Source organism: Drosophila yakuba, chromosome 3R (assembly GCF_016746365.2).
Source record: "Drosophila yakuba strain Tai18E2 chromosome 3R, Prin_Dyak_Tai18E2_2.1, whole genome shotgun sequence".
Classification (NCBI taxonomy): domain Eukaryota; kingdom Metazoa; phylum Arthropoda; class Insecta; order Diptera; family Drosophilidae; genus Drosophila; species Drosophila yakuba.
The window spans coordinates 11,677,214-11,700,699 of NC_052530.2; the positions used below are offsets into that span (position 1 = coordinate 11,677,214).

Here is a 23,486-nt window from a genome sequence, read left to right on the forward strand (position 1 = left end):
TTCGAAGGGGTTTGCATATATCATTTTGAAAACGGCAAATTGCGATTATAATCGAAACAAAAATGAGCAGAGGAAGAGAAGAAGAATAAGAGGAATGGCGATTTTAGGGAGATAAAGATAAAGTTGCACGCGAAAACCGGTTGCCGTTATTGTTTACTCCAAATCGGAAACGAAGTTGTGGGGGGCAGGCGCGAATATGGATGTTGCAAGGAGGGGATGAAGTGGAAATTGGGCGGAAAACGGGGAACGGGTAAGTGGGAATCAATAAAACAAACACACCACGAAAAACACATGGAAAGTGCAGCAAAAATATATGACTTTCATTTCGGCTTAGTGCACAAATCGGCGAGTCCTGCTGCCATCAGAATGAATCATTCGAATCTTTTCGATTTTGACGAAAGATATGATAAGTGAGATAAATAATATGCTGCTGCACAACCACACACACTCACGCACACACGCTTACGCACACCCGCCCCCACGCACACACAGGCAACCGCACACGAACGAGGCTTCACTGTGGATGTTTATTAATATATTCCAGACACGCGGATCCACAGAGGAAAATCATACATATTCGATACACGGCGGCGACGACAGCGAAAAAAAAGAGAGAACCGAAAACTGAAAAGCAGAACACACGCGTTGGTCCGTTTCGTTCCTTTGTTTTTGATATCGTATCGATGGGGGCCAAGAACCATATCCGCATTATATAACCGCACTGATGGATCCGGTCATGGCTGCACCGTGGGCCACCTAATTGCACCCGTCACTTACACTTTTTTCTCGCCAGTCGCTTGGATCTCGCGTCCGAGTCGTTTGGGGATTTGTTTTTTAAAACGCGACGTTCGTTCCTCGGTTCTCGACGGGCTTAAACAGTGTGACCGCCCTGCGAGTACAGCTGTATACCGTTGGTGTGACCGTAACGGGGAAAGTGTGTTTATGCCGTGTGTCATATGGGAAAATATACCAAAACATTGAATAACTTTCGATTTTGTCCAATGATTAACAGGTTTAAATAATTTAAAACTAAAGCTTAGAACCTAAATAAGTATCATAAAGATTTAAATAAAATAAAGAACATTTATTCTACATAACTGTGTCAATGCATTTAGAATTACAGAACAATTAATATTTAATTATCAAACTTATGCGCATCTGATTAATTATTTAATGTATTTAAATATTTTGTATTTTTAATATATTTAATATTTAATTTATTTACATATTTAACATTCAGTTAATGCCCACTGTAAGCTCTTTCCAACACTAATAATTCAATCGTCAACCGTTGTTATCGATAAACGCTCATTTTCTGATTGCTCGTTCGCAAAAAATAAACACTTTTTCCGGCATTTAAAAATGGTAAGTAGATATCTGCGAAATGTGAACTTTTTACAACACAATTGTTGCGCACAGTTTTCACTGCTTCATAAAGAGGAAAATGCGCACGATAGTCCGCTGTGGGCGTGCACCTGGGGACGCGACACTGCCGCCCCAGATCCGGATGACGCGGGCACGGAGCCAGAAGAGGAGAATCCCTTTGATTTCGACAAGAAGGAGGCGCGCCCAAAGGATTTCATAGTCACTGGCGGCCTGGACGACTTGGTAAAGGTGTGGGACTTGCAGGAGGACAACACGCTTAAGTTGCGCCACAAACTAAAGGGACATGCTCTGGGAGTCGTTTCTGTGGCAGTTAGTTCCGATGGACAGAGTAAGATGAAAGATTTTGCGCTGTTGAGATATAGAAATGGACAACAATTGATGTTGCCACCTTTCTTTTAGCCATTGCCAGCAGCTCTCTGGATTCCACGATGTGTTTGTGGGATGCGCGATCTGGCGACAAGAAACACCTGCTGACCTTTGGGCCCGTTGATCTCTGGACGGTGCAATTTTCCCCCTGCAACAAATACGTGATATCCGGACTGAATGATGGCAAAATCTCCATGTACAGTGTGGAAACCGGAAAGGCAGAGCAGACATTAGATGCCCAAAACGGCAAATACACGCTTAGCATTGCCTACGTAAGGCTTATCTACTAAATAACCCATCTGCCGAGACCTATAGCTATATTATTTTAGAGTCCTGATGGCAAGTACATTGCCAGTGGAGCCATCGATGGTATCATCACCATTTTCGATGTGGCCGCGGGCAAGGTGGTTCAAACATTGGAAGGACACGCGATGCCAGTGCGCAGCCTGTGCTTTTCGCCAAACTCGCAGATGCTGCTCACTGCCTCGGATGATGGCCACATGAAGCTCTATGATGTGTAAGTGGTTTACATCTAAGAAATTTATGGACATTACAATATTTTTGTTTCAGCACGCACTCGGACGTTGTGGGCACCCTTTCCGGTCACGCTTCGTGGGTGCTGTGCGTGTCCTTCTCCGAGGACGGCAAGCACTTTGCCAGCTCATCCAGTGATAACAGCGTGAAAATATGGGATACCTCGGAGCGCAAGTGCCTACACACATTCGCCGAGCACACAGATCAGGTGTGGGGCGTGCGATATAGCCCCGGAAACGACAAGGTCGCCTCTGCATCCGAGGATAAGTCACTGAACATATACTACTGTCCGCCCAATGCCATTGTGTGATCACCATTTTGTACAATAAAGCGTAGGTTTAAAACAAACAACAAGAGTGATTTATTTACGAGTTACCCTCCGAGCTAGATTTAACCCGCAGAAGGGGCTGCGTGGCTTGAGTTAGCATCGTGTCCTTGTACTTCTGGTCGGGTATGTACATATTAAAGGTTTTAAAGTAGTGCAGTATGTTTTCTAAATGACATAAAGTTAGTCCGGGCTATTCTGTGAGCAAAGTTTATGTTTTTCTTACCAACTAGAGGCTCCTTGAGCTTGTATTCATGGGCTATCTTCTTGGCTGGGAAGGATTCCGGATCCAACTGGTGGTCATTGATGAACTTAAGCGCCTGGCGCAGTGTGCAATGACCGGGGCTGATGCGGTTCGGCTCCTGATATCCGTACTCGAAATCATCCGGCGTTTTGCGTTCCAAGGGCAGACGTCGCTGTTCCACTTGGTCCGCTGCCGCCTCAGCTGCCTGGCGCTCCTGGACTCGCTTGATCTGGGGAACATATATGCAGATCCCAAATAAGTATTGATCGAAACCGCCTGCCTAAGTATTAACCCACAAATCGATCCTGCGAGGTTACATAAACGTCTTTCAATCGTCCGTCCAAGCTGGAGTCCTTCATATTGAGCTTGTCCACGAACTTGGGATCCACTGCAATGAGGGAAATCAAGCATGACTTGCAAAGGAGGTTTAGTTTAACCTACATTCCAGGGTGCGTTCCATGTCTCTCAAATTCGAGTCAAATTTGGGTGCCGGTGTGGGCTTCTCGCGCTCCAGGACGCGATGGGCGCGATTCTCGACATTAAAGCGATTGGCCCGGCGGGCAACCATGGAAACCACCTGACCCATGCCAAAATCAAGCTAAGTTTTATTTATGTTGCTAAAAATTCACGTGCAATCGAGTAAAACCAAAAAATTATAAAAGCATGGCCAGCTGTTATTTGTTTTCGAATCAGCTGCTCGCGATGTTATCGATAGCTAATTGGCTTATTGGGTTCTGCAACAGCTGACTGGTCTGTTACCGGTTAGTGTTGTTAACAATACACAGCTGTTGCTTGTAAACAAACGAAAAGTTGACTTCAGTTTCAATCTGTTAAAAACCTTACGAAATGCTGCCCATGCGATGCAGTTGGTCCTTGGCCCGGGCCAGCTACAGCACCAAGCCCAGGAAGCAGCTGGTGGCACGCTACAGCGGCGAGTTTCCCGAGAAACTGCTCAACCGAAAGCATAAGGTTCCCACTCACATGTACATTGCAAATGCGGAGGCTGCCGGAAGGATTAGCCAGTATCTGGAGCCCCATTTCCAGAGCTCCGGCTGCGATACGGTGATGGAACTCAATTCCGGTGCTGGCTACTTTACACGACATCTGTTGGACAGGGAATCCCAGTTCCGACGCATAATTCTGCTCGAGACCATGGATCACTTTATGCCCAAAATCCAGGAGCTACACGCGCTCTATCCGGAACGTGTAAAGGTGCGGCAAGGAGACTTTGTGAACCTGTGGAAGCTGGTGTACATGGACAAAATGGACGGTGGCTCCAGGGTGGCGGATCTCTTGAGTGATGTGCCCCAGAAGGCCTATACTGATGGTAAGCTCACATTGGCTGTTTAATTTTTCCTTTAACCTAATTTTTTCTTATAGACATAAACATGCTGGTCTTCGGCGCCGTGGGCTCGTATCCGTTCTTCAAGCACTTGATCAACTCCCTCATTTTTCAGACCAGCCTTTTCAATCTCGGACGGTGTGAGATGATCCTCGCCATGCCGCCACCCATATACATAGTAAATAAGCATACTCATCCCAAAAAATCGTTTATATCCAACATATATCCGTCTTAGCACCTCACCTGCAACAACGAAATTGGCTACCTCATTTACCGATCGACCAGCGTACTGTTCCAGATTCTGTTTAAGCACCAGTTCATAGCCAAGGTGCCGCGCGAGGATTTCCTACCACAGCAGACGGTCTATAGCCCCACCAAGAGCAGCAAGTTGGGCAAGGTGCAGTCCATCAATCCGGAGTACTTATACTTGGTGAAATTTACTCCGCGACGCAATCTCCATGAGCTATGCCAGTCTCAGGATCTACCCGCTCTCTGGTTCTTTATCAAGCAAAACTATGTGAGCCGACGAAACAGAATAATACCCAATCTAGAGTAGGTAACGCAAACAAACCTGCAGGATTTTTAATTCATTACTTTATTTCTGCAGGAAATGGGTTCCCGGCTGTGGACCTCGGCTAATCATCAATCCGCAGTCCTCCGAGTCCGTGAAGCCCATATATCCAGATGAATTGCCCAAGAAACTACCACAGTACTCGTGCCAGAGTACCACAATGAGCACCAGCAACTACTATCCCGGCATCAACATCTATACCCAGTTTGGAGATCTACTACCCAGTCAAATGCTGACGCTATTTAGTCAGTTTCGTCAGTGGCCGGAGTACGGCGAGAGCTCTTTTCTCGCCTCGCTGGAAAATGCGCTGCTCAAGCTGGAGACTGCCAATGATGAGCCCAACCTAGAGGATGGCGTCACGTTGCCAGAAGAGGATGATGCGGAAGCAGATGAAATGCTCGAAGAAGAAAGCCCTGAATCCGCCAGCACTCCCGCTAAAAGACGCAGGAAAGCCAGTTCCTAGTTGTACATACATAATAACGTTTTGTTTCTGAAGAAAAAAAAAAAGAAGGGCCTACATTTTGAAAACTGGTCTTTAAAGGAATGTAATTATATTGTATCTGTTATAAAATTTAAACATATTCGTTATTCTTCACTGGGATTTACAGCACCGAACAGAACACAATACATTTAAGCACTTAATTTGTAACGTCATGTTAGAATCCACTAAGGACACTTTCCCTGAGCCAGCAACCGACTGCCGCGGGCGCACTTCTCGGCCACATCGACGTAGTATTCCGGCGGAGCCTCCTCCGTGTCCGAGATACGCGTCTGCAGTTGAACGGACAGCTTCACACAGTCAACCATCAGGTTGCTGGGATTCACGCCAAGCACAAAGGTGGCCTCCTGGTAGGGACACGGGTTTTCTTCCTTCTTGGTGTTGCCGAACTCATAGCAGGTGTCGCGTATCATAAAGTGTCCGTCCTTGCTACACGGATTCCGCACGCACTCCGGGATGATCCGCTCCTTGTAGAGCACCAGGATCTGGCCCGGCTCACATGGTCCCTGCCGGTAGGCCGGATAGCAGGCATCGGTCTCTGGGTAATAGAGTGTGGCTGTCGAAGGGGAAGTACCCGTACCCAGATTATTATGTCATCGTCATGGTAGCTCCATTATGGCCGCTCACCTGGCGCGCAGTCGCAGACCCAGTCGTTCTGCTTCTGCTGGTCCCCCGGATAAAGAAGCTGGTGCTTGGGGCATCGGGCTGGCGAATACAGTGGCTTGCGACCCTGGGGAAGAGGAGAATGCGGAGAGGTGTGAGGCAGGTATCAAATTGATTATTGCCAAAGCGTCTTCCATACACTGCTGAAACGGTCTCTATATTTTGTAACTCATTTTAAATGCTTAGTTGGGAATTTAACCTGATCATTTTGTACACATTTTTTAAAATTGCAAAACATATTTCTCAGTACTTGATGTGGTTTTGCAAAGTCCGAAATGTAAATGAGAGTAAACCTTGAACGATAGTGGAAAACAAATACACTTGCATGAAATTTAAATAATAGTACGAGTATATATGTTTTGAATTTAAGATAAAAACAAATATGAAGCTTGAAAGCAGTTTTGAGCAGCCAGTTCCGGCTGTTTTCCCTTCCATTTTGGCATTTCTTATCACAAACTTAAATGGTTTCTGGCTGCAGCTTACCGCAAGGTTGGCCTTCTTCTTATCAATGTCTTGATCCTCAACGAAGGCGATTTGGGCGCGTGCCACTTTCCCAATAAGTGCAATGAGCACGGCGATCAGCAAAAATCGGGAATTGATCATTGTTCGATTGTTCGCTCTCTCTCTCGCTCTGTTTTGATTAACGGGTATGAGATAGGTATGCAAAATCGCCGATGCCGAAGGCTTTTGGGAGATAACGCAGCGCGACTTTTTTCGGTTTACCTTTTTACATCCGCGAACTTCCAACCGCAACGAAGATCGGCTCCCGACTATTCAGATCCGCTCTTTCCAGCTTCCGATTACATCCGCTCTTGCTAGTGGTGCTCAAAGGCTCAGCTATGTTTATCGATGACTTGGAGATAATTGTCTGATTATATAAATTTGCATAAGTGAACAAAGGCCAAGAAAATGGGGATATGATTATTATTTAATTCAATAGCTGAACACAAGTGTAGGCTGTCAAGCAATAATGTATAGTTTTATTGTCTTTTCATGACTTTTGAAATATTAAATTACTAAGTGTTTTAGGAATGAAAATTAAAATTCAAGTAATTACTTATACAGCACGGCATATACATACATATTAAAAATATAATTTTGCGCCCAACCACCGAACATTTTCAAATTTTCGCCATTGTTAACACTGGTCGTCCAATTATCCAATCGCTGACTATCGAAACACACCCATCTCTTATTTTCCTTTCTCAAAATAAAAAGTAAATAAATAAATACATAATTCACCTGCGAAACTAAGCAACCACACACTCCGCACGGCTCAAATGGACGACGAGGAGACCTCAGGTAAGTGTGGCACCATATATGCACTCGCCAAGTGTTTCGAATAACATTTTCACTTAATGAAACTGCGCAGAAATCAATTCCGTGCAAGGACAGGACGAAGATGTGCAATTGGAGGTCCAGCCACAGGCACAGGGGCCCCAGGATCGACAAGTGGACGCAATCGAGCAGGCCTGGAACAATGCAACGCAAGACGAGCAGTCACCGCCGGCAGAAGAGGCGTTCCAAGATCCACTGGCAATCGATGGTGAGGGAGGGAATGCTCCGGAGGCCATGGTAGAGGACGTTTTGCAGGACGACACGGCCAGCGAGGGCAGTCATCCCAGCAGTGACATGTCGTTGGAGACTCCAGGAAGTGAGGGTTAGTTGGCTTACTACCGCTGTGCTGCAGATTCCCACTTCAGCTGCATTTTCATTTAAGATGACTCCGATCTAGAGCTTCTACCCCGCTGGATGATTCCCCAGAACCGACTGCGCTCTGCCGTGGACATGATGGTCTCGCAGGCCCGCAACCGAGATGGCGGCATCGCTGCTTTGCTCAATCGGGACAACTTCCTACAGCGTGTGCGTAGCATTGTCTTCAGCCAGGAGCGACGACGCAGTCGCACAAGCGAGGAAACGAGCCAGGAGGCTGCCGATGCCGAGCAGCCCAATGATCCACCACCACAGCAGCCGCCCCGACCGCCAATCGATATTGGCTTTGACACCAATCTGCCAGCGGAACATTCATACTTCGGCAACCATTTGAGTCGCGTGCCCGGAGTGGACTACTTGGAGGTCGGCAGCGTCCATCACATGCTCATCTTCCTGCACCAGCATATCCTTTTCCCCGGCGAGGTGCTACCCTTCATGATCGACGGACGAATGTTTGACGAGGATATGCCCGGTCTGGACGGCCTGATCTTCGGCGTGGGCTTTCCGCTGATGCAGCCGCCGGAGGACAACCCACTCAAGTTATATGGGGTCACGTGCCAGATCTACGAAAGGGGCGAAAGCGGCCGAGGGTTGGTGTTCTACAAATCACGAGCACTGCAGCGCATTGTCATTAACTGTGAAGATATACAAGGGTAAGTGTTGGCACTTCGGATCACTTTCAAATGCGCAAGTATAATCTTAAATCTATTCAGATCCCCGCAGTACATTGCTCGCAATCCGACTAGCAAATGCTTCAGCAAAGTCAAAATATTGCCCGAGTACTTCCTGCCCGAACCCCTCCAATCTGTTGAGATGGGCTCGATGGCCAGATTTCGGGATATCCCCTCGATGCGCGACAAGTATCGCAGGTTCCAGCTCAGCACTACCACCTGGCCATCTGATGCCTGCCAAGAGTATTCGTTCGCGTCAATTGTGGAGCGCGCACGCCAGAGGCTAGAGTCCCAAAAGATAGACACAATGCCAAAATGCCCCATTCAGTTGTCCTTCTGGTTGGTGCGTAACCTTCACCTGACCGAGAAGATGATGCGTCTTACTTTCCTCACCGACTCGGTTAACACTCGCCTCCAATTAATCAAAAGCACGTTCAAGGACGAGTCGCTGTTCTTTTGCCGATATTGCAATAGCAGCTTGGCCCACTGCGCAGATCTCTTTGCCATGTCCAAACACGGTGTGCAGACCCAGTACTGCAATCCAGGTAAGTTTAATGACAAGCCCAATGTGGTTTTTAAAGCAATTAATTGACTCAAACATTTAATATTTTACAGATGGCTACATCCACGAAACAAACACTGTGTACCGGGTAATGTCCCATGCCATCGGCTACAGCGGCGAGCCGTCTACCAAGTTTAGCTGGTTTCCCGGCTACCAGTGGCACATCATTCTGTGCAAGTTTTGCGCCCAGCACGTCGGTTGGGAGTTCAAGGCCGTGCAGCCCAACCTAACACCCAGGGTGTTCTTCGGCTTGGCCGGCTCCAGCGTGCGTATTGGAAAGGCCAGCGAGAACACGCCCTTCAATGGAAGCACCTATGTGGTGCGCAACATGCTGCGGCTAATCTCCAATGAGATGGAATGAGGCTGGCGCGTTGTGAAGCGATTGCTCAGATGTCAACTCTGCTGCTGTCGTCGTCAGGGAAATGATACGGTCCATCAGGTGGGACCTGTTTAATTCGTTTCACAACTACATTTAGCAAAAACCCACGGCGTTTGATGGCGTGGATGTAAACCGAAAGATTGATCTACATATGTATGCATATATGTTCGTTAGTTGAGTAAATTTAACCTAATTGATATTTAAGATTCTTTGAAATTAAAACTTCTCTGTAATAAGTTACTTTTAAATAATTGCGTTTAATATTTGTGGTTGCCAGTTTCAATCATTTAACAGTGCAGCAAATGAGGTGGACAGCTTCTGAAAAAGATTTAGAAGTTGTACATTTGCAATAGAAAACGTAATAGGCAACATTACCGCCTTGCAGAAGGGACACTGCCCGAAGGAGACCTCCAGAAAGGTCTTGCCATCCATCAGAGTCTTAAACCACTCCTCCAAACAGGCGGCATGGCACTTGAGCACACATTTGGCATTGTCACAGGAGACAAGGGGCACCTCGCCCCCATCCAGGCGATAGGAAAAGCAAATGTTACAGCGCAGCTCCTCGTTGTCCTCTTCATTCAGCTTGGAGCCATTAGACCAGTCTGGCATGGGAAAGTAGCACAAGTCGAACATGCGCAGTAGGTTCTTGTGAATGTTCATTTCAGGGTCCCAATTACTCAGACCATCGCTGAGCACGTGACGGAGGCGGGCCACCTCTTCCGTGGGCCCTATGATCTTCAGCGACATGGACGCAATGCAAGCAAAGGGATCCGCGATGGTTAGCTTCAAATAGACACGATCCTTGAGAGGGAACATCCGCGTCTTGTGTTTGCTGCTGATGGGCGATGGTTGCAGCACATGACAAAGCTCGTCGATGTCCATAAAGTTGTCGTAGAATGGACGCAGATCTTCCAGAAGCTTGCGGAAAAGGTTAAGGACCTCCTCTAGGTTTCCAGCACTCTTGGTCAGCATTTCACCCAGCATTACGCAATCTGGCAAACTGTGATCATGCAAGTGAAGAGACGGGACTTTCAGCTCCAAATAATGCTGCTCGAAGTCGGTGAACTCGCTGAAACGAATCATGGAGCAGGCCTCATTCACTTGCAGGCTATACTCGTTGGACTTGTACAAGGCCAGGATATCGTAGTATATGTTCCCCTCCCCACATAGTTCCTTTGGCAGTGTTGGGGCTTCTTTGGCAGGAAGAACTTTTGGCAAATTGTCCAGCAAATCTTCCAGCAGCCAGTCATCCTGCAACTTCAGATTAGCCGATGTGTATAGCTTGAACTCCAAGCTTTCCTGGACATAGAGCTGCAAGCCATTAAGAGCTGGGTGGTGGGGCAGATAGAGCTTAAGGCGACGCCAGATATCCTTAATTATAAAACTATCATTAGTTTGGCGGGAAGTATTGAAATACGGACCACATACCTCACTCTTCAAAACTCCTCTGATGATGCAAGCTCCACTGGGCTGAAGCTCTGCTTCCAGACCAGGATACTTTTGACGCAGAAGGCACACTACATCTTCTTCCTTACCTTCCATTATCTGATTTTGGTCAGTTTGTGCTTTTATGACCTTTGTTTACATTTTATGTTTCGAACGACCCCAGTTAGAGATGTGCAGACATCGATGACACGAAGTCTTCAATCACGATCGATAGCATATTAATCGCCGGCTTGTTTAAATTTGATTGCGCGACCAAACTTTAAATTTTATGTTGATTAACCTTTCGAGGCAATACTCTGTCTTGTTTACATATTCACCCTTTTCCTGCTTTGTTTACTAGGTATAGCCGGCAACATTGTAGTTCAGCCTCTCGCGACTTATCAGCCAAATTTACGTTATTTACTGATTCGAATCGGCGTTGTTTGCTCTTCGTCAGAGCGCAACACCTGCAGACCACAGTGGTTTTCTTTTGTAACACCTGCGTGGCGGCCCCGTATCAATGGCAATAGCCGCCGATTTTGATAAACTGCTCTCTCAAGGCGTTGGTCATCGTTCGAAGACTGGGGCTATTTAAGGTTCTCCACCAGCCCCATTGATTCCACTCACGATTGTCATCTGCGTGCGCGCGTACCTAATAAACTTTCCATTCTTCAGCCGTAGGATTAATGGAGTTTCCGTCCAGAAAAATGTTGCGAATCGTTGTAACTTTGGCTCTAATTCTGGCCACGGTCAGTGCCACCACTGTTCAGCAGTGTAAGTAGCTTAAATTTCTTCAATAATCTTGGAAACACCTCAAATGTTGTATTCAGGCTTTAAATAGCCCAGTCTGTTTAAGTGGATAATTCCATGACGATGATTCATTTCGCAGACTGACTCGAAAACTATTGCCAAAAATACGTTTGAGAGAAATTTAAAGTCCTAACGTGTATCTGTTGACCAGGCTGATATGGCTTATCAGCAAACAGCTAATCTCTGTTACAGCAAATCATAGCCTACTTTTCAGCTCAGTTTTTGATTATATGAAAACATTTTTTCCTTTCAGGCAAAAACAAGCCGTTTCCACTGGATGTGAAGATTAAGGATTGCGAGGAACCGCCGTGCGTTGTGTACAAAGGAAGCATTGCTGTAATGGAGGTGCACTTCCTGGGCAGTAAGTTGCGGCATCCATATCCTTGTCCACTTGATTCTCATCTCGATCTCTTGCAGATAACAATAATATCAAGAGCATCACGGCCACCACAACGGCCAGGGTGTTGGGCATGAATCTGCCATATGCCCTGCCCGAGGAAGTGTCCAATGTGTGCCGCAATCTCCTGTACGGTGCAATCTGTCCCATCGACAAGGACGAGGATGTCACGTACGAGTTTAACTTCTATGTGGAGCCCTCGTTCCCGGAAATCACGGCGGACGTCACTGTCACATTGAACGATGCTCAAGACGAACCGATCACCTGCTTCGTGGTGAGCTGTAAAATCCGTAAGGGAGCCACTGCAGCACAGATGGACGGATTTCTGTTGGACTGGACGAACACCCAATAATCCGACGATGTACGCAACTCCAGCCGTTTCGGCCGACTGAATATTTCCACTTGTTTGCCAATTAATAAACCACAAAACTCTTGCAACGATAAGACCATTTGTTTACCTTGACTACGTCACGGATTCCAGTGTACCCAGTGCACAATCAGGCCGCAGATTAGCCCATTTCTGGGCACGCCGATTAGATATCCAGGCGTATTTATTTATATACAGTCATCTGTGACGTTGCGTTTTGCACCGAAAGTCCAGTAATTTATTTAAACTGATTCAGTGGCTCAACTGCTAATAAAATCGTCGTGATAATCATTTATTGACCGCCGAAGATTACATTGACCATATGGCCAAAAGTTGGGTACTCCTGCATGATAAGGCGATAAACGTCTTGCTGGGTGCAACTGTACACTCGAAGAAATTCCGCGTGTAAATATAAAACTTTAAATGTGAGTAATACCAGATTAAATCATAATTAGAAGAGTTAGTAAAAGAACCTTAAGTCATTGTGTTAAATTTCAGTGTACCATAAAACGGCTTTGTATTGTTTTTTACCAGAAACCAGATTAAATGAATTAACATTTAGGTATTTCCAATAATTATTAAATATAGTTTTGAAAGTAAATTGCCTATTATTCCCATATGTTTTCAAACTTTTCAAGCCCTCTTAAAGGTGACTACATTTTGTACAGTGTCTGCGAACATGGAAAATAAATCTGATAGTTAAGTTGCCAGGTTTTGAAAAATGGGCTTTGATAACCGGGTACATTTCCCTCCATCTCCTTCCGATTGGACGTGACCAGGTGTGCTGGGGTAATCAGGCGTAAGATTTGCGAATTAATATTTGATTCGATTATAGCTTTTCGCCCACTCGAATTTACACCATGATGTGCAGATAGCGACGCGTGCAGATAGCGCCATTGGCCAATGGTAAGCATTGTAAAACGAGTCTTAAAGTGCCAGACTACAAAGTGTATTTTCGTTGTACTTAGGGAAACAACCCTCATATGTGGGGGTAAAGCTTTTAAAATTTTATTAAATATTCATGAGACATCGTTGCGTAGCTCAGCGATGGATTTTGGAAAAAAAAAACGTATTGTATATCACAGTAATTTAAACCAATTGATGAATTAACTAGGTCCAACTTCAGTTGAGATAGTCCAGCTCATAGAGCGTATTGCCGCCATTGCCCTTGACCACCTTAATATCGCACACGAAGCACGTGGCAATCTCATTGTCCTGATCCACCAGATAGATCTCGATCTTCACGCCGATCTCGGGATACTCCCCGATGGGAAACGAGAACAGATAGGAGACATCCTCGGTGGGATACAGCGGGCAATAGGCGCCGTACTGGAGATTCGGGCAGACGGCAGCCACATCCGCAGGCAGTTCATAGGGCACCGTAATGATTCCGAGGGTGGTGGCCTTCACCAAGGTCGTCAGCTGGGTGATGTACTTGTCCACGGCGAAGTCGATCTCGAACTTCTGGGTCGTTCCCTTCACAATCAGGCAGGGTGGAGTAACGCAGTTGTGGACACGCACTTCCAGAGGAAAGGGTTTACTTCCGGAACCTAATTAGCGTGGGATAATGCTCTTGTATAATGGGTATTATGATGTTTGTGCAGCAAAATGTACTTACATTTCTTCACAGTCGTCGCCGGATGCTCCTGCTGACCGGCGGCCAGCGACAGTAATCCCAGGGAGATCAGAACCAACACCTTAACCTGCATGTTTCTCAATGCGAATTGCTTTCGGCCAACGGTGCGCACATCGTTTTTATAGCCAGAACCGAGCTGTATTTCGGCTAATACGATCGGATTTGGACTATCTAATCGTGGTCGGTTCATTTTTATTTTGGCTGAAAAGGTTCCTGCTACACAACTCATATGGAATTTAGCATTTGAATTAAAGGGTACCCTTAAATTAAGTGTGTATCAATTACTTCATAACTAAATAGTCCGTCTATGCCTAATCAAATCAAGATTTTCTCAATCAATTCACAGCATTACGTCTGCAATCACTGGCCCCTGCGAATGGATCGGAAAATTATGAAAACGGTTTGCAGAATTTTATCACTTCATCGCCGAGTTCATGGGACACCGCCTGGCACAAAGGCAGGGCCAAAATAAATCCCTGAGCACTCCGCAGGCAGGCCACTAAGCCCCTGATGGCAATGGAAAACCCACAGACATTTGTGCCTCGGCCAAAGCCACTGACAATGGAACTTCTGCGGGGCAGGAAAATGTGCGAGTATAAAGGAAACGGACGCAAGTAAGCTGCAAAAGATAATTCCCCCTCCGCAACTCCATTTACCTACCCGGAACTCAAATGTTGGCGAATTTTCCAAAGGTAAAATAAAGCGAGGGTGGCTCTTGCAGTTCTGTGGACTCGGCACCTTAGCGCAAACATTGTACTACTTCACCATTTCCCGATCCACCCTCGCCGATATTTTGCAACATTTCGCATGGTTGGTGGTGACTTGCCATGTGGACAGTCGCAGCGCAGCATGAGATTTTCTCGAAATGCTTTTGAACTTGCCACCCTTCCCCTGTAAATGTATTTTTTTTCATTTTTGTACCCAGGAACTGTCGTTGCTCCTCACATGTAATTGTTGTGACATTATTTAATATGTCAAAGCAATGGAAAATCCGGCACGACAACAAATATCCCCGACACATAGCCCGAAATGGATCTTAGGGAACCGCAATATTTGATTAGCATCAACTGGAGTCCTGAGTCCTGAGCCGTGAGTCCTTCATCCTGATACACTGATTCACTGATTCCTGGATTCTATTTTCGGTGGCATCTAATGCAATTATCTGGGCCGGAAAATCTGATACTCGAATACTTTCGCAGGCAAACATTTCCACTTGCCTCGACTTCCGTTTGCACTTTTGGGGAATCTCCATTTTTGCATATTCCCAAATGTATTTCACGGATGTTCAGCTTATCTTTGATGTGCCTTTTTATATCAATAATGGGTGTGTGGGGCTAAGACATTGATTATTGATTATTTTGAGACGAAAAGTAGGCAACACTCTTTGACTTGCCCACATGGGTTTCACTGAGCTTTCATTTTTGAATGGACTGCTTACTGGTTACCACTAGCCCCGCCCAGAAAAGCCCGCTGCCGAGGTAACTCAATTAATTTGTCAAATCAAGCCAGACATTAAATGCCAGCGCCAAAGCCAAACAATTTGTCACGCCAATCCTGTGGCCTTTCCCCCTGCGAACTCCCACATTGCCCGTCATCCGGATGTCTATTCTATTTCAATTTGATATTTGTTTGCACGTAATTCAATACCGAACAACAAGCTGACAAACTGACAAACTGGCGCGGCCATTGTGTCTCAATTAGGCGGCAATTTGATTTTCGTGTTGTTAATTTTTCATTACATTTTTGGAGCAGCCGTGTGCTGTCAATTAATAAAGGAATTTCCCAAAAGGCCACTCACGCCCAATTGCCCATAAACCCCTGTCCTTTTTACCCCTCAACAGGTGCTGCCAATGGGGTCAAAGCCAGTGCTGCCAACGCCATATAGTATTTAATTTTAAAATTATTGTACTACTTTAAAAGGCAACTTAAAAATTGCAGTCGAAGCCAGTATGAAGCTGAACTATTTTTTGAATAGCTTTGCAAAAAGGTTTTCCTGTAAATGAGGCTATTTGGTAGTATTGGTCAGAGCAACCCCTAAAGAAAAGGTTGTGTTTCCAACAAGCCAAGTGCATTCAGCTGTATTTCTTTAACGAGGAAAAATACTATGATTGCTTATGGTCAACCAGGTGACCAACTGGCCTTGAGACAATTTCACGCACTTTCCACACTTTCCACCTGGAAAATGTTGGGGGTGGTGACATGGTAAGCATTTCTCGCCCTGCTGCACCCTTTGATATGGCCGCACTGGCAGAGACTCATTTGCCAATGGCAATTTGCATATGTCGTCATGCGAAAAATGTATTTTATTAAATTTTTGCAGCATGTCAAACGCGGCCAGGGATGCTAATTAATTGCTCAGCCCCCTCTGAACAGACTGCTCTGCGCTTTTGCCTCTGTAATTAAGTGAATGCGAAATTCATGTTTTCCGAAATCGGAAGGAACATGCGTTGCAACAAGTTCGGCTGTTGAGCTGTTCAGCGATTTTCCCCCCAAAGTGTTGGCATTTAGGACCACGTCCCTTCCGCTCCTTCTGGTCCTTCTGCTCCTTCGTCCTTCCGCTCGCCTGGCAACGCAATTTCAGCTGAGAAATGTGCCCACTTCAAGCGAAAAGAAGTTTGCTTCATTTGCATAAATATGTGCCACTCGCTCTCAATTTCTGGCCAACTTGCGTATAATTAAAATGTTAGCTGGAAGCCTTGAATCGCATAATTTTAGTGCATGACTTTTCACCAGTAATTTCCTTTGCCAGTGATGGATACTCAGTACGAGTTGGAATTCCTCGGAAAATGCCTAGTGGTTTTCCCAGGAACTGTAAATTATTTTGCTTTGCAGGTGGATTGGCTTGACATGATTGTTAAATGTGCAAATATGCAAATAGTTTTCTGTGGCACCAAATAACTAAACGTTAAGAAAACTAAACTTTTAAATGAATATGATTTAAAATTCAGTTTTCTGCCCTATATGCAAATCCACCCTGAAATTCCACTAGCAATGCATTAAAATTTCATTAACGCGTACATTAATTATAAAAATGCAAATTAAACAAACGTTTCGGGCAATTGATTGCTCAAGTTCCCATTCCGAACCCAAAACATCGCGGCAATTATTTACTCATTTACGAAGGAACGTAAACATTTTAAAATCAATTGCTGGCGGGGGCGAAAAATCGCTTAGCTAATTTGCATATAAAACAGTTGAATTTGCGAACAAAATCAGGAAATATTGATGAAATTTGGGCAACCCTTGACGGCAGCTGCTGTTTTCGCCCTCAACGAGTCAAGTGGGTGTAAGAAATTGTGTAAAACTTGCTACAAATTGGCTATGCATATAAATTGATGTTAATGCCGATCGGCGGAGGGTTGCTCTATATATACGTATATATATAGCATATAGTCAGATGGCCTGAAAGTATGCAACGCGTGGATAATGTCGCAATCTGGTAATCTGGTAATCTAGTAATCTCGGTTGTCGGGTTTGTTTTACTCAAAACGCGATAATCGCTTTCTAATTTTATTGCTGCCATTGGTCTGCGTACAAATGTACCTGAAATGGCCGAGAGCACAACAGGTGTGCGTTCTTACCGGCCATCTTATCTGGGCCAAAATTAGCAGAGCCTGCACTTAACTGGGTTCGAATGTACGGACTACCGAAATATGTCAGCAAATTTTGTGGCTCCTTTGAACTCATATGAATCATATAGGGTTTTGGGGAACCTGGAACGCAATCACGCCTGCAACCCGTTTCTATCTCGAATCGATTCATTAGAATAATTTAATCAAACTAAAGTAGTTTTCGCCATTGCTGATAGCATTTAAGTGTTTTGCAGGTATCGATACTGATCGAAATAATAAAGTAGTTTGGGCTTATTGATGAAATTAATTCATTGGAAATCTATAAGAATTGGTTTCTTCATTTAATTTCTCACACTTTTTTGTTCAACGCATAAAACTTAGTGCAAATTGTTAGGTAGACATGTTCCTAGGATTCCTGCAAGGGCGATTAAGACGCCATATAATCACAAAAATCAAACGTAATTTTGGTGCAAATGTTTAAAGCCCAAAAGTGATTAGATTAATGGCAAGTGCAGGAGCACCAACTTGACCATTTCAGGTATAAATACCGAGGCGATTAGTGAATGCGGAATACAAAACCATTAGTATCCGCAGAGCAAACAACAGCAACCAAAAACTCGAGCAAAATGTCCAGCTTCAAGAAGTTCTTCCTGTGCCTAGTGCTTTCCATTATGTGGACTTTGATTGCAGCCAGCACGCCAATTAGGCAATGTGAGTCCGGTCTACGAAACCACTTAATATCGTTAACTAATTTTTTGTAAATAAACATAATAGGTGCCGACAGCAGCTATCCCCAGCCTCTGATGGTGCAAATCGACGATTGCGACGCCCTGCCCTGTGAGTTGTGGAAGGGCACCGAGGCCAAGATCGACATCCAATTTGTTGCCAGTAAGTAGAATGCAAAGTGTGTTATAAGTCGGTTGTAAGTAAAAATATGTAATTCTTTTTACTTTCTGACCATTTTATCCATGTTATACCGAAAATACCGATCGTAAAAATTGAAATTTTGCCGAAAATCGATTTTCTTTTTTTTTTTTGCGAATATTATTATCAGTATTTTGATCAAAGCATTCAAAACAATGGTCCAAATTTGGAACCATTAAATTCCCAATCGAACTGTGTTCAAAAATGGAGATTCTATTTTTTTCACATTTTTTGCTTTTAAGAAATTAAGTTTTAAACATTTTTTGTTATCACCTTGGTGCTACATGAAGTAAATATCCTGCTTTTCTTTGCAATAGCTCGCAATACCATGAAGAAGATAGCAGCCGAAGTGCATCTGACCTCGCTGGGAGTGACCATACCCTATGACCTAGAAGCCTCCCGTGGCAATGTGTGCAGCAATCTGCTCCACGGCGCCTACTGTCCCCTGGATGCTGGCGAGGATGTGACCTACCAGCTGCTCCTGCCCGTGACCACCAACCAGCCGGAGGTGCCCACTCGCCTGGAGGTGCGCCTGCTGGACTCCGATGACGAGAATCGCGTGGTCTCCTGCTTCCTGGCCGACACTCGGGTCAAGAAGCCCAACTCGGCAGCCTAGAGCGTCCTGGATCTGTGATGAAGATGATTTATAGATAAGGCTACAACACATTGTATCAATGTTTTTTGGGCACTGCACATCGACTGATGTCAATTAATAGCGCTTAAGCAGTCGGCACTTAAGCTCGACAAACACTATTAGCAGTTATGAATAAATAATTAGGGGAAAATATTATAAATAATCGAAATGAACGGCTGAGCTAATTACCCGGGCACATGTGGGCGTGTGCCAGTGTGGGCGTGTGGGAGGTTCGACTTGTGGGACGGACTACGTCGGCTTAGCCGGACGTGGCCCACCACCCTCGAGGGCGCCATGAATCGGCTTAATTAAATGACGCAGAAAATTACGCAGCTCCGGTGTGGGAAGATCCTAAGGGTGGGTGGCTTGTGGCTTGTGGGTGGCAGGTGGGGGGCAGGTGGTTGGAGTGGCTGCGGTTTACTATGCATTGCCAACTCCATTCACAAGACTTTAAACTTGCCAGAGCTCCAGTTAGCCACCATTTACACGCACAGCTCCTATGGCTTCCTTCCGGCGCTCAAAGCTAATTGGCTTTTCAACACTTTGGAGCTTCCTGCCGCTGAAGGCGTCTAATGAACAAGCCCTGATGGGAGCACATATCCGACGGTTAGCTAATTGAGACGTTGACTAGGTGGTGACATATGGCGGGGAACTGCAAAGTGGCCAAACACAAGCTCTAAGGTCAGTTGATACATACATTAACCCACAAATGAATAACTGAATTTAATCATCGATACAGTATCCTTTTGGATAACAATCATTTGTAGTATTAAAAAACGACAGCTTTATTTCCATAGCATTCGTCGTCTTAATAGGATATTTTCATTTTTTAACACATACTTGTATATTTGAAAACCCACCGACAAACAAATGGCGGATGCTCAAGAAAGTAAGCCTATTCAATTGCTGGACTTGCCGGTTGAGATACTAGAGATGGTTTTGACCCATTTGGACTTTAAGCGTCATAAATTGATACGCGAAGTGTCCGAAGAATTGCGACAGTTTAGCACTGCATACATAATGCACCGACACAGGAGCTATGAGGTGGCCCATCGGGAACGTCCTGCGGAGAGTGCCCTCAATCGGAATATAAGGATCATGCTGCAGATCCTGCGCTCAACTTGCAGTTATTTCCCCGAGGAAGATACCGAGTCGGACTTCACTCTCTGTCTGCTAAACTTTCAGGATAAGAAATCCGAGTATTTCCACACAGCTGATCATCTGAGCCAATTTGTTGTTCATTTCCTGCGCCGCAAGGAGCTGCCTTTCAACCAATTTAATTGGATGGAACGACTTAAACTTAGACGATTGCATTATGTAATGACAGTTTTAGGTCTTGTGCGGCAATTCGAAAACGTGAAAATTGTGAATGGAGCTACTTGGAGTATCTTGCACATGAGCCTGATGGTTTCACTGCCCAACACCTCCATCAGTCTCATTGAGGAGCAGACCAACTGCAATGTTGCGCAGTCGAACAGACGCATCTCATTTGTGGCCCTTCTTGCCGAGCTGCTCTTTTATGAAAAGACCAAAACAAGATATGCCGGTAAGAGGGTTTTCGAAGGGTCCACCTACAAATACGTTATTCTACCAAATTCGAAAGCTGAGCGCCGTCCTCAGATGATGCTGAAGTTTCGAGTAGATGGCCCGGAATTTTTATTGATTTGTATGCGCTATTTCAGTACCGGAGTAAATGATCCAAGCACATGGCTTGACCTCCTCCCAAGAACGGACTTTGCCCTTTACATTGAAGTAAGGTCCTATCCAAATCCATCAATCTGGACAGTAACGTACTGTGATCAAGTGAACTAAATGATTTGTATGAGAGTGATCCATGCTGAAGCTGTGGCCATTATTTTACTTTTTATCAGGAATTTCGTCAAATAAATGGGTTAACAAAAAATCAAACAGATACCATTACTTTTTGAGGCATGAACATACATATGTATACCCTAAGCACTGGGAACTATGTACACACGTGTTTCGGTGCAGTTGTACCTGGGATTAGCCATTCGAAGCGATCCCATCATTGATAACAATTTGCCAAATGGTTTAAAATTAAATCGAAGCTCTTTTTAACATTTGGTTGTCCAGTCATCGTGTGAAAGAGCTATGAAGGGATCCAAAGTTTATTGTGAAATGAAATTCAGTCGATTCGGTTGGGTTTCGGCTTTCGTTCTGATTCGACTGGCCATCGAAGTGGTCGGGGATCCGAGTTCCTTCTACATGGAATTCAGCTCCAGTCCAAAGGTGATCATATGATTGATAATTTGATTAATATGATTACTAAATCTAGCCCTATCTTAAATTTTAGAAAGCAGTGGCAGTTATTAGGCAAATACATGTTTTCGGGGAGTCCAATTACATGAAGACCAAAATAATTATCCACGAAGATCGTTCTCACTTTGATCTCTATGTCCAGTTGATCCATGAGTTGGGAAGCAACCACCTCATCATGAACATTAAGGTGCGCGTAAAACCGGAAGGAAGTAATGTCTTTGTGCAACTTTTCGAAATGCGACGGGTAAACTTTTGCGAGTTTCTCAACGAATACAACTCGAATCCGATGATGCAAATGGTGTTTAAAAAGAACCTCAATTGGCAAGACATTATTGTGTGCCCAGTGCGAGTGGGAAATTACTCGCTCCTAAACTCCGGGATAGCCGAAAATATCCAACCAGATGGGGTGCAGAATGGCACCTACAGGTTCTTCGCGGAAATAGTCGAGGAAATCGGAGAGATTGCGAAAGTATTTGCCCTTCAAGTCACTTCGGTGGTTTATATCGTAGACAAGGAACTGGACTGTAAATTTCGAGGCAAAGCTTTACAATGTTTGAGCAATGATGCCTAACATGATGGTGGCTACTTTTAAAACTCTGTCTAAAAGTATAAAAATTAAAATACAATACGGTGTTGGGTAAATGATTTGCATTTGTAAACGTCTTTGAACGCCAAAGTGTAGTAAATAAAAAATAAACTGTACAAACGATTTTTACATATACAAATTAAGTTATTTTTACTACAAATAGCCAGTGTGAACCCAAAAATTTGGAGCTGAATTTGTGTTTTAGAAACTGCGGCATTCTTGGGTTAACATATCAAATGGTTGGTGAATGGGCCAATTTAATAAATGTCACATTAGTTGAAACTGGTTAATGGCTCATGACCATTTGGTGATCGCCAGCAGACGATCTTTCTCATTGCGGTATGAACTTCGTTCGGCTGTCGTTATTTTTTCCGCTATTTTATATAGTAAATGGCAATGCAACTGCTCATAAATCCCTGTGGGATGAGGACGTCGAGGATGAAGTTCAGGTACTGTGTGCACATCAAAACTTGCAATCTATAGCTACTGTGCTTTCTAGAAGCCAATACTTCGCATCCATCACATCAACATATTTGGGGACTCTCGCTACATGAAGGCTTTAACATACATCGACGAAACCCGCACCAAGTTTACGATATGTGTGTCGCTTCGAGAGGAAATGGGCAGCAACTTCCTGACCTTCAACATAAAGATTCGAGTGAGAGCGACGGGCAGAACGAATTTCGCAACCCTGCTCCAAATGCGCGATCTGGATCTGTGTGGCTTCTTTGCGGAGTTCAGTAAGAATCCCATGATGAAGTACTTTCTGCAAACGGATATGCAACTGAGCGAATTTATTGCCTGTCCAGTGCGGGTGGGCAACTACTCGCTGAAGAATGTGAGTGTGAAGGACATCTATCCGCAGGTTCTGCAGAATGGCATCTACAAGTTCTTCGTGGAGGTGATTGAGGCAACGGCGGAGAAAGTCTTCGCCCTGCAGGTGACCACCGATGTCCGAATTCCGAGTGCCGCCGAATAAATGTTTGCCCACGACAAAGGATATGTAATTACAGGATGTGTGTATGTCTATTGTATTCTGTTCTTTTCTGTTTGGTTCTGCTTACTCCCCCCCGTCTGCATTGTAAGCGGATTGCTGTCGCCTCGCCCTCGTTTTTCCGCATTTTCCGCCACATTTCCGCCACCTTCCCGGGTTTTTCCATTGTGCGTCATGCGCTGCGCGCTGCGGAGCAGGGAACATATTGAAAATCACTTAAAGCACCGTCCAAGTGCATGGCCGATTATGGTGATTATCCCCGAACCGAAGAGACTTGCGTGAGTGCTCTTCTTCGGGGGGTTTCTTTGGATTTCCCGCGGGATCCTTGCGGTTTTCGCCGCTTTCGGAAGCCATATGCGCAATTTAGCCGTAATTAATAGAAAAACAATATGCTCAATGGCCAATCAATGTGCATATCATACACGTAACTGTGCCATAGATTTGCTAAAAAAAAACACTGAAACCGTAAGCCAATAAAACCCTTTCCATCATAAACGTGTTAAAACCCGATGGTAATGTGATATTTTAATGGAGCTTGAAATATCCGTGGCTCCGTTAATTAAAATCCGTCCTGCGGTTTTCAGCGCGTATTATTTTCCATGGACT

At 44.9% G+C, this 23,486-nt stretch overlaps 12 protein-coding genes across 14 annotated transcripts; 8 read left to right on the forward strand and 4 right to left on the reverse strand.

Moving 5' to 3' along the window:
• Positions 1-1,268: 1,268 nt before the first annotated feature.
• On the forward strand, positions 1,269-2,634 carry LOC6536463 (WD repeat-containing protein 61). The gene is made up of 5 exons (XM_002097008.3): positions 1,269-1,365; positions 1,420-1,714; positions 1,786-2,024; positions 2,082-2,269; positions 2,323-2,634. Exons 1-5 carry the CDS (start codon positions 1,363-1,365, stop codon positions 2,594-2,596), a joined length of 999 nt encoding a protein of 332 aa, XP_002097044.1. The 5' UTR covers positions 1,269-1,362; the 3' UTR covers positions 2,597-2,634.
• On the reverse strand, positions 2,624-3,542 carry LOC6536464 (protein NDUFAF4 homolog). The gene is made up of 4 exons (XM_002097009.4): positions 3,297-3,542; positions 3,152-3,243; positions 2,838-3,084; positions 2,624-2,779 (listed from the first exon to the last, which is right to left on the reverse strand). Exons 1-4 carry the CDS (start codon positions 3,439-3,441, stop codon positions 2,652-2,654), a joined length of 612 nt encoding a protein of 203 aa, XP_002097045.1. The 5' UTR covers positions 3,442-3,542; the 3' UTR covers positions 2,624-2,651.
• A 79-nt stretch (positions 3,543-3,621) lies between these two features.
• LOC6536465 (dimethyladenosine transferase 2, mitochondrial) lies at positions 3,622-5,345 on the forward strand. Its single transcript, XM_002097010.4, has 4 exons — positions 3,622-4,182; positions 4,236-4,375; positions 4,433-4,749; positions 4,805-5,345. Exons 1-4 carry the CDS (start codon positions 3,702-3,704, stop codon positions 5,229-5,231), a joined length of 1,365 nt encoding a protein of 454 aa, XP_002097046.1. The 5' UTR covers positions 3,622-3,701; the 3' UTR covers positions 5,232-5,345.
• Positions 5,303-6,748, reverse strand: LOC6536466. Its single transcript, XM_002097011.3, has 4 exons — positions 6,654-6,748; positions 6,414-6,561; positions 5,895-5,997; positions 5,303-5,823 (listed from the first exon to the last, which is right to left on the reverse strand). The coding sequence occupies exons 2-4, from the start codon at positions 6,531-6,533 to the stop codon at positions 5,435-5,437; spliced, it is 612 nt and encodes a 203-aa protein (XP_002097047.1). The 5' UTR covers positions 6,534-6,561; positions 6,654-6,748; the 3' UTR covers positions 5,303-5,434.
• Positions 6,749-7,073: 325 nt separating this feature from the next.
• On the forward strand, positions 7,074-9,503 carry LOC6536467 (protein cereblon). Of its 2 annotated transcripts, none has more exons than XM_002097012.3 (5): positions 7,074-7,232; positions 7,303-7,590; positions 7,651-8,296; positions 8,357-8,859; positions 8,930-9,503. In XM_002097012.3, exons 1-5 carry the CDS (start codon positions 7,211-7,213, stop codon positions 9,235-9,237), a joined length of 1,767 nt encoding a protein of 588 aa, XP_002097048.1. In that variant the 5' UTR covers positions 7,074-7,210; the 3' UTR covers positions 9,238-9,503. The 2 variants fall into 2 exon arrangements, with proteins under 2 accessions (XP_002097048.1, XP_015047748.1); XM_015192262.2 differs by having other exon boundaries at positions 7,666-8,296.
• On the reverse strand, positions 9,493-11,194 carry LOC6536468 (E3 ubiquitin-protein ligase FANCL). 2 transcript variants are annotated; one of them, XM_039375240.2, is made up of 3 exons: positions 10,684-11,194; positions 9,631-10,626; positions 9,493-9,570 (listed from the first exon to the last, which is right to left on the reverse strand). In XM_039375240.2, the coding sequence occupies exons 1-3, from the start codon at positions 10,795-10,797 to the stop codon at positions 9,535-9,537; spliced, it is 1,146 nt and encodes a 381-aa protein (XP_039231174.1). In that variant the 5' UTR covers positions 10,798-11,194; the 3' UTR covers positions 9,493-9,534. The 2 variants fall into 2 exon arrangements, with proteins under 2 accessions (XP_039231174.1, XP_002097049.1); XM_002097013.4 differs by having other exon boundaries at positions 9,493-9,573.
• Positions 11,195-11,285: 91 nt separating this feature from the next.
• On the forward strand, positions 11,286-12,331 carry LOC6536469 (mite group 2 allergen Lep d 2). The gene is made up of 3 exons (XM_002097014.4): positions 11,286-11,454; positions 11,744-11,851; positions 11,908-12,331. Exons 1-3 carry the CDS (start codon positions 11,367-11,369, stop codon positions 12,237-12,239), a joined length of 528 nt encoding a protein of 175 aa, XP_002097050.2. The 5' UTR covers positions 11,286-11,366; the 3' UTR covers positions 12,240-12,331.
• Positions 12,332-13,218: 887 nt separating this feature from the next.
• LOC6536470 lies at positions 13,219-13,989 on the reverse strand. The gene is made up of 2 exons (XM_002097015.4): positions 13,873-13,989; positions 13,219-13,804 (listed from the first exon to the last, which is right to left on the reverse strand). The coding sequence occupies exons 1-2, from the start codon at positions 13,961-13,963 to the stop codon at positions 13,377-13,379; spliced, it is 519 nt and encodes a 172-aa protein (XP_002097051.3). The 5' UTR covers positions 13,964-13,989; the 3' UTR covers positions 13,219-13,376.
• Positions 13,990-18,028: 4,039 nt separating this feature from the next.
• On the forward strand, positions 18,029-19,189 carry LOC6536471. Its single transcript, XM_002097016.4, has 3 exons — positions 18,029-18,173; positions 18,237-18,350; positions 18,704-19,189. Exons 1-3 carry the CDS (start codon positions 18,089-18,091, stop codon positions 19,000-19,002), a joined length of 498 nt encoding a protein of 165 aa, XP_002097052.3. The 5' UTR covers positions 18,029-18,088; the 3' UTR covers positions 19,003-19,189.
• Positions 19,190-19,890: 701 nt separating this feature from the next.
• Positions 19,891-20,713, forward strand: LOC6536472. The gene is made up of 2 exons (XM_002097017.2): positions 19,891-20,566; positions 20,703-20,713. Exons 1-2 carry the CDS (start codon positions 19,891-19,893, stop codon positions 20,711-20,713), a joined length of 687 nt encoding a protein of 228 aa, XP_002097053.2.
• A 366-nt stretch (positions 20,714-21,079) lies between these two features.
• Positions 21,080-22,006, forward strand: LOC6536473. The gene is made up of 2 exons (XM_002097018.4): positions 21,080-21,270; positions 21,335-22,006. The coding sequence occupies exons 1-2, from the start codon at positions 21,133-21,135 to the stop codon at positions 21,869-21,871; spliced, it is 675 nt and encodes a 224-aa protein (XP_002097054.2). The 5' UTR covers positions 21,080-21,132; the 3' UTR covers positions 21,872-22,006.
• Positions 22,007-22,147: 141 nt separating this feature from the next.
• Positions 22,148-22,865, forward strand: LOC6536474. The gene is made up of 2 exons (XM_002097019.2): positions 22,148-22,335; positions 22,386-22,865. Exons 1-2 carry the CDS (start codon positions 22,228-22,230, stop codon positions 22,863-22,865), a joined length of 588 nt encoding a protein of 195 aa, XP_002097055.1. The 5' UTR covers positions 22,148-22,227.
• Positions 22,866-23,486: the final 621 nt, after the last annotated feature.